The sequence below is a fragment of the Trachymyrmex septentrionalis genome, unplaced genomic scaffold, assembly GCF_001594115.1.
Source record: "Trachymyrmex septentrionalis isolate Tsep2-gDNA-1 unplaced genomic scaffold, Tsep1.0 scaffold3, whole genome shotgun sequence".
Lineage (NCBI taxonomy): Eukaryota > Metazoa > Arthropoda > Insecta > Hymenoptera > Formicidae > Trachymyrmex > Trachymyrmex septentrionalis.
In genome coordinates, this window is record NW_017305462.1 from 442,414 (window position 1) to 451,895 (window position 9,482).

The window sequence follows — 9,482 nt, forward strand, 5'->3', positions numbered from 1 at the left end:
CGTGCCAAACGAAGCTTGCTTCCCTGCGTAAATTAATCACGCCGTATAATTAATTATTCAGTTATCACGCGACCATCCCGAGGGAGAATAGGCCGAAGCTGTCCGAGTTCATCGTTCACTTGACTGCCGACGTGTATAACGCTGTTACACTGCAACTGCGTGCGTCCGTTCGCGAACGAGGATATTGGACCAATACGTTTACTCATGTCGAGCTTGAAGATGTTTGACATATTGGCCATGCCGACTATTTATGGCCCTCAATTTTGCCTTGAGAGATTTCAATTTCATGACGACAACCGAGCAACATAGATTTATATAGGTTGTTTAATTGCTTTAGAAAAAAGATTGGAAAAATAGATGTGGAAAGACGTTGAACACGGGACGCAGTTCGATAATTTAAACAAATGTAGAATTAGCTAACGCGTTAAATAATTTTTAGCGGCAAAGCTATATAATACCTTACTTTTTAATAAATTTTAAAATTTAAAACTTTTATTTTACACTCTTTGATTTGAAACGGAAGATATAAAGGAAACACGATAAACCTTGATTATATTTTATTTTTAATTTAGTATTGTAGTATTCTATGTATATGTTTTATAAATGTATGTTATGATATAATAATATTGTAGTTTCTATTTTAATGAACATTTTATTTCAAATATCGTATAGCAACGTATGTATAATATATGCTTTTACAAATTTAATAACGCTTTCACGTTTTTAAACTATTTAAAAAATATTCTTTTTAAATCCAAATTTTGATTTAAAAAAATACAGCGTAAATATATAATGGATTATACAATTTCCCAATGAAATTGCAAAACTTCCATTGAGACAGAAAACAGGTTTTAACTTGTCATATCTCGAGAGCGGGAGATTAAAGGATACAAACGAATACAGAAATCCCTTTTTTAATATTAGAAAAATGCTTTAGTAAAATATAGTTTAAAGGGCATATCACCCTTGTACGGATTTATGGCTTTATAAAGATTTATTTGTCCCGTTATTTTGCTTCTTTCATCCACACACGCTGCATTGCGCTTATTATTAAAAAAATATTCTTGCCTCAAATATAAAAAATCTATGTTGCTCATAACACTTATTTCACAATATCTAGAATAAATGAAATACAACATAACAGATTTTTCGAATAAAGAATGAAAATTAATGTTTAGAAATTTCAAATATTTAGATTTTTTGCTGTTTTATTTGTTTCTTCATTTATTATATCACAAATATGCAGTAGAAAAGGAATTAGATATATCGAGGGAATTATATTCTCTTATATTCATTCCAACATATTCCTTCACTCCTTCACAGGATTCTTTAGATTCTCATGCAAATCTTTCAATTCTTACATTTGCCGATCTCTTTCTAGATATCCTCTCTCTTTAGTATTTTAAGATATTTCAATCATCGACTTTTACCCCAACGACAATTTAATTTCAAATGTTCTCATTCTGTAGATCATCGTGCAAATCGAATAGGAATTGCATAACGTCAGAAATATCTTTCGGTTCTCTCTCTCTCTCTCTTTCTTTCCTATTTACTTCTACCCTTTCTCAGGTATTCCCATTCTTTGGCTTTGCTATTTTCTTGTATTTTGTGATATTTTCCTTATCCTCTATCGCAGACTGTTCAGACTCAGATCCCTTCGTCTACAATCCTAAAAGGAGTTATCCTGTGTTGCAGGATATCCCGAGGTCGTAACAATTCGAGCGCCAATAGGAGATAGAGGCGGCCTTAGCGCGAAACGTTATCACTCGCACCCCGCATATGCACATATGAAGCATACACGCGCCCCATCATACAAGGTGTACTGGCATATATACGCGCACAGAGCACAGAGTACATTTCCATTTTATCTCGACCCTGAGGCTGCCTGCACCTGCTAGAACGGCTTTTGTTTCTTGCTACCGACACTGCGTACAACTAAAATAGCCTTATGTATCCTCTCATTTCATCCTGTCTCCTCTCTTATTCCGCGTCTCTTTGCAAGATATTACATCCTTATGTTTTTAAGTTTAAACATTTTCCCGACAGATAATTACGCTCCTACAAATAGAAAAAGTATTATTACAAGTAGGAAGTAATAATAAGAAAATTAGCTATCACAAGAATTCTGTACAAAATATTTTTTTTAGAAAATGCTTTATTATTTCTATATTGTTATTTTCGTTCTATGATATTGTTAGTGGATAGTGGTCTATATTTTAAAATACTTTAATGACATTTTTATTTTTTAATGACCTGTTCTACACATGGGTCTATATATTAAAATAAAGTTATTATTTTTTTTCTAATATTTATATTATTTCTATGATTTTTTTTTATTTTTTATAAAATAAAGAAAATATAATATATTTTATTTTTAAATAATGATTATATTTATTAATGTATATTTATTTAAAAAAAAAAAAATTTTTTTTAACTTTAACATATTATTTTTGTACTAAACACATTTTCCAACTGAGTTGGAAAATGTGTTTATTTTAATTTCACGTGTCCGCAAACGATCCGCCCAAATTGTGTATCAATTTAACCCAAAATAGAGGAAAGGAGGCGATTACGGAGTAAATGGGAGAATTGTGGAGAATATCTAGTTTGCGTTGCATTCTGAGAGGGAGACCGTCAAAATTACTTCTTTACAATTTGCTTAGATGTCTTAATATTGCCACTGGCCATTAGTGTTCACTACTGTTGTCGTAAAAGCTGCATTTCAGTTTTGCTAGTAGCAGACAGTTTCACAAATGTGTACTCTTTACATAATTTTGAGAGGTAGATATTTTCTAACTTTAGCTTGCAGGTCTTGAAAGTAATATTTTCAAATGATATAATTAAATTGAATTCGATAACGAAATGTACACATGTATCTGACGTAAAAAGCATATTATATACATATGTACCTATATATTAGTAGTGTTCCATATCTTCTCCTATTCCATAACGGCAATCTTTTTCCCTCTTCAGTTTTTTTTTTTTTTTTCCATATAATACTCGTTTTATATATCCAGAGAATTTCTGTTTATAGCATAATTAGTATCACTTTATGCTAACAAACTTGTAGCAAAAATGTAGATACGTCATATATTTTAATAAAACAAAATGCACTACATTGCTTCCCTTTCTTTGAATATACTAGGAAGTAATACAAATATTATGTCAGAAATTAACACAAAAAATGTAACACTGACACAGTTTAAAAATAAACTGTGGAGGAATATTTCTTCAGTAAAATTGCCATTTACGACAATTACGTTAAATTAATACATTCATTTATCTTAGAGTTTTATATATATTATAATACGTTGTTAATGTTATTCTTCATTTTTACGCATATATAAACTGTGTTATTTTAATATTGAGAAATAAATATTAATTTAACACAAAATGTTCAAATAATACAATTACGTTCAATCAACTCGGACATGTTAAAATTTCAACACAAAAATTTTAACAAGTATCGGTTTTAACACAAATATAAAATGTTTTTTATACTGTGTATACGTATATAATAAACTTGTTTTCGTTACATCAGATTCGATGTTTGATTCAGTTGATCAGTGTTACAACTGCATGGCGACTGTTGTCCGCTTTGTCACGTTTACCTGCAATTTATTCGGTGCTCACCGTGGAATAACAAATAGATTTCCCGTTCTAGCCCAAACTTTTTCTTCCACCGGAATTTCTGTTTTGCGAAATAACGACAGCGGCTGCCGCGTACCGCAAGTACGCTACTTTCCAACGACGCTTAAGGCAGCAAGAAACCGACCACCCGCTATATCCTTCTAGGAAGAGACGCATTAGTGTCTACTGGCACTTTTTCCTACCCCGAAACGATCCTGCTCCCAACGGAATGGGACTTGTTTTGGCACTTGGCCGCAGATAAACGTTTCGGTTTCGTACGCGCACATTCCACCCTTTCGAGGATCCGGATTATTCCCGTTAATTTCTCCGTCAAATTCATCATTTTGCACACATCTTCGCGAAACCTAATTGTTTTCATAAATAACAAAGTAAGAATAAATAATCGATAATATTAGTGATATACGTGAGATTTTTAAATGTAATACAGTAAGTTGTGCTAATTGCCAGTACAGTAATCGATAAGTATCGAATTAGAAAACAGCGAATATTAGATAATACAGTAAGAACAATCGATCGGGAATGGTGAAGTGCTTATCTCCGCATTATTTGAAAACCATAAAACTTGCCGGGTTAACCCTCTCTCTTTTTTATCGGGCGTTTCTCTGGACGCGCTCTCTCTCTCTCTCTCTCTAAATGCACCCTCTTCGGCCAGGGGTAAGTAGTGGTCGGCTCGCAAATTAACAAATCGACCGACGTACCGACCGCGGCTTTAAACCGTAACGGCGGAGAGTGCTTTTATAGCTCCGGAGGGGAGAGGGGGCGGGGAGGCGGGGGAGAGAGAGAAGGGCGGGAGGTGACGTGCACGGAGGGTGAATTCGGGGGTGAGAAAGAGAGAGCTATGACACAATAAAAAAAAAAAAGAGCGCCCCGGCGATATCTACGAAATACACCAGCGTCCAGTAATCCCGCAATCTTTCCCCGACACCGCAACCGCGAATTCCCTCCTCTTCTTGCAACCCCATCTCCTCTCCATGGGAATTACGAAGCCAGGTCCACCACCTCTCCAATCTGCCAACTGCGAAAGCCGCCGGAGCGGTAAAATAAACAGAATCCCCTTTCGGTCCACGTTTCACCTCCTTCCCTTACTATCATGTTCTGCGGAATTATAAAATAAATTACGGAGTTGATCTTGAAACTTTGCGAAACGAGAGGTTCACTGCGAGCATGTCAAACTGTGCTTCGCAAACGAATGGTTACAAAGTACCTTGACGCAACTCTCCGAGAGTAGTAACAAGGTGAGAGTGTGCATATATCTGTGATCGTCAATTACTAAACGTAGTACTTTAAAGAGTAGTACTTTCCGAACGTTGGAAGTTCTTCTAATTGAAAAATTTTCCAATTATTAAGTAAAATAAATTTTAAATCTGAATATTAAAAATATATTCCCCCATCAGGAAACTTTTCTCATCTCAAACGTATAAGAAGGGAAACATACATCATCACTTATCGAACAAATAAATAAATATGAATGCCAGCAGGAATTATTAATAAAAACTTTATATCATTAACCTGCGTCAATTTCTATAACGAAGATTTTAATAATTTAAAACAGGAAATGCCCTTTCACCTTTGAACTGATGAAAATTGACAAATTCACGTTACCTGGAAACAATATTATAAATCGATATTAATTACCACCCATAGCTTATTTACAATAATAATAGGGCAGCTTATTTGCAATAATAATAGAGGTGCATTTGCATTAGTAATAGGGTGTGGATACTGACCTTACGGAAATATTGGTAGCACTATAGAATGCTTCATATTTTATGAGGCACATGGTATATGTATACGATATCTCGAAATTCGAAAAGCAGGAGCGAAATTTTGCGATCAATCTAGAATTGTATTTAACGCAAAATAATTAAAATAATGGAAATAATTAGATTTTTCAAAAAACAAGATGAAACATCAACCTAGTTTTCAAAAATGCTGTTGGCTCGGTTAAAATAATTAATAATAAAAAAAAAACTAAAGAATTGAAATGCAACTGTTTATATTTGTTAAAATTAAAGAAAAATAATTAAAAAATACTTTCGAATTAATCAAGAAAAATAAAATTGTTCTATTTTAATGTTTATTTAAATTCTCATTCTTTCAAGTTTCTAAGCAGATGAATAACAAGAAGAATTATTATCATTAAATTCTTTCGTTAAACTAATATCTCTGTTGTATTTATTTATATTCTTGTATTAATTTTTATATTGCATATTCATATTTTCAAATCATTATTTCATATTGCTCGTAACTGTTTCTCCACGTAAAAAAAAAAAAACATTCGAAACGGCAAGTTGATTTGTTTATTCTATTTTGATCGAAAATAAAATTCAAGGGCTTTTTCGATTTTTCATCGTCTCTCGATCGTCCTCTGTCAACCTGATCCTGCAAATGTCCCAAAATTTGAATTGCTGAAATCTATAATTGTCTGCAGCTCTCGTTGTGCCTGTCGACCGTCTGAATTTTCATGAAATCGCGAAACAAGTCGTAGCAAGTCGGCGATCGACGATTACGATCGTGAAAAAATTTCGGAAAACATTTTCCGCGAGACTCGGGAAAAATATTTTCCCGAATAAATATTTACGATACAGCGGCTCTCATAACAGGTGCGAATCGACTCGACATATATGCGTCAGCTTGTTCGTGCGTTTCTCTTTCCGTGTATGTTTTTTGTCAGCAAAATGGACCACGAGCTTATCGCTGCAATGTCCATTCGACGCTCGATAATGCGCTGGTACAGCAACAGCAGTACAAAAATAAACCTTGCGACACAATATATGATACTATAATATTTTGCCTTTCATACTTTTTCATTTAATTCAAGATGTCGAACTTTTCGATTTTTCATTCATTCAAACGCGAGTACGTCGAACAGTCTGTAAAAGCAGTCTGTAAAAACGTTATTGTTTTTCAAAGTTATGCATATTAATACTTTTTGGATTTATCATTTTAAAATGTAAGATAATTGAATCGTTTATTATGCAATGATTAAAAATCTTGATGCGAATTGAAGTTTTCCAGCAGCATTTGTTAATAAACAATTAGCTTTGTTACCAAAACGTTTGCATAATTACAATTATGTAACAATTATTTCACGATTTCGAAAACATACCACGTATGTGTATTCATCCTTTCTATCATTATTTTATTAAATTTCGGAATGGAAAATTCATTGCATTTTCATGCACGCGAAATAAATTCGGCGTATTTTGCAAAAGCAGCGATTGCAAAACATGGAGAAATTTTTTTGGTAAAATTTCAACAATAAATAAACAAGTTTGTTACGGTAAGCCAATAAACATGGTTCTTGCCTTAAAGTTATTGTGATATGCAAATGGCAACATCCAGCCTGGCGGCAAACGATAATATGGAACGTCGGGTGAGAGAGCTCGGGTAAAAATTATTATTTCCTGATTACAAGCCGAGTCTGAATTTTAATTAAAGGCCCGATGGCGAGACGATTCATTATGCAAAATGAAATATGCATTGTATATACTGACTGCCGCATGAACGTCGCCGGAATTTATCGCAAGTCGGCGACGAACGCCGAGGCGCAAGACATTGCAAATTACATTTTGCACAGTGCACTCCCGTACCTCGTTATCATTGTTCGCGAATTTTATTGCGGCAACTTTACTGTAACGCAGTAATATCTTGTAACTGGAATATTTATTACCTCAAAGATAATTAATTGGTAACTCGTGGCGATCGTTATCTGTGTATAAAGCGATAAAAAAGTTTGATATGATATATTTTCTTCCTCCTCCTCTACTTTTTATTATCCGTTTCTCGCTATTACATTTATATAACATTTTTTTCAGCCCGAAAACGTAACATGGCAGAAGTTTGCGATCGTGCAGAAATTCGTGAGAAAAGTGAAAGTGATTTGGAGCTGGGTAAGGGCTTTATGAGAGCGAGCGAAAGTGCTTCGGACTCAGGTAGGAACCGTAGGGTTGGTTACAAGTTGGCTGAATCGCGAGGAGGGCTTATGACCCAATTAAAGCTCTCTCTCTCTCTCTCTCTCCGTCCTCTGTTCAAAGTAACCTCCATGTTACAACACTCGTGCCAGCGCACTCTCCGATTGCCTAATTCTACTTATTCTACCTCTACTCATTTTTACCCCATCATCGTCCTACTATTAAATGTTACGTGTGTCTAGTTTCTATGCTTTCCTTTTTTCTTTTTTTTTTTTTTAGATTTTCAAGTCGCAACACAGGAAAATCCATTTACAGCCTTTATTCCGTCAAAATATCAACATATTTCTGCCGTTAGGCGTCAATTTAAGCAATGGAACGTTTCTGCACTGTTCCCATGAGCTTTTATTAAACGTCAGCGAATGACATCGTTATCCTATTTATGGAGTACCGCAATTTCATGTAGCAATAGGAAAGTCCATTTCTAGAGGTTTTCTCTCGCTAGGTGTGTCACGTATAGATTACAATTTGAACAACAGGGAATCATGTACTCTGCCGGTGTGTTTTTGCCGAACGTCAACGGGCGACACCATTAATTGGCCGTGGCCAATGTCTCTGTCACTAACGATGATTAGCTATACAGGGCGGTGTAATACGACCAGATAGCACGGGGGCACGAACATTAGTACACGTTACCGTGCAATGGGACTCGGAACCACTACAAGCTGTTGCCGAATTACACCAACGGCAATCCCGCTGACCATCAGACCGTGCGAGCGAACGCAGTTAGACAAATTATGTTGGTACGTGCTCGTGTTGTCGCGCTCTGTCCCCCCTTTTGCGCCCTTCCTCGCGCCGACCCCCATCGCGACCTGGCTTAATGCGGATTTCACGCAAAATTTAATCCCTCTCCATCCCGTACAAAGCTCATGTCGAATACATTTGAGCGCTGCTGATCCAGAAGTGTTTTTCATTCACCTATGGATCTTATAATAAGTATATTTACACATTTAAGGCCTAGTTTCGCAACTCTTGACTTGAGGTTCAACATGTTCCTCATCTTTTGAAATTCAATTCTAAAATTGGAAGGAGACAAGGAATAGGCTGAACCTCGGTTATGAGTTAGTCGTCAGTTGTCGAACTGGGCCTTAGAGAGCAAATTGGAGCTTGATAGTTCGATTAATCTTAGACTGCTATCGATATTACGTATATCTACGTATATCTAAGAAAATGAGCTAATCTTAATTAACGTTGCACAAAGTTTTCATACGTTTCACGCTTTTATTAAAATATTCATAATTTAAACCATTCTCTCTAAATACAAGTAACCTAATTGTTAGGGAAGACCGTGGATAGTTGATACATGGGGCATGTTGTTACACTTTTAAAATTGCAAAACGACAAACGAACATTACACAAAAAAGTATAGTATTTCCGTAAAAACATTGCGATCATGCTGCAATAAGTTATTTCGAACGGAATATAGGATATTTTCAGAAATAAAAATATTTTCAATTTTCTATAGTCAAAAGTAAAACAAATTCAGTGATATATTAAATGTTATATTTATCAATCTGTGTGTGCCCACCATATCATAATTTCAACTATTTCTATAGAATTCTTATTTTATAAACAACACATCTCACAGTTATCTGCATTAACGCCTTAACATATACATATTTCTTGCTTAAGTAATAATTGAAATATATAAATATGACACCCCGGAACTAGTTGTGACGAGGTGTGTCTACTTCTCCGTCGTCACACCTAATCTCAATGTAACCTATTGTAAGCGTAATAGCGGCAATCAAATGGTAATCTTACATAAATTTATATTTTTATTTCTGTAATGTACGTAAGAAAAAGAAAACTGTTTAGGTATATCATAAACGTTATTAGTATTACATACCTATATATATA

The 9,482-nt window shown here is 34.7% G+C and overlaps 1 protein-coding gene across 1 annotated transcript in view; it reads left to right on the forward strand.

Annotated features, from left to right (window-relative positions):
• Positions 1 to 7,483: 7,483 nt before the first annotated feature.
• LOC108749537 (neuroligin-1-like) overlaps positions 7,484 to 9,482 on the forward strand; it is a 70,411-nt gene continuing 68,412 nt past the window's right edge. The window contains exon 1 of the mRNA XM_018488295.1: positions 7,484 to 7,586. Within this exon, the coding sequence (XP_018343797.1) occupies positions 7,484 to 7,586 (103 nt within the window). The remainder of the gene's footprint in view (positions 7,587 to 9,482) is intronic.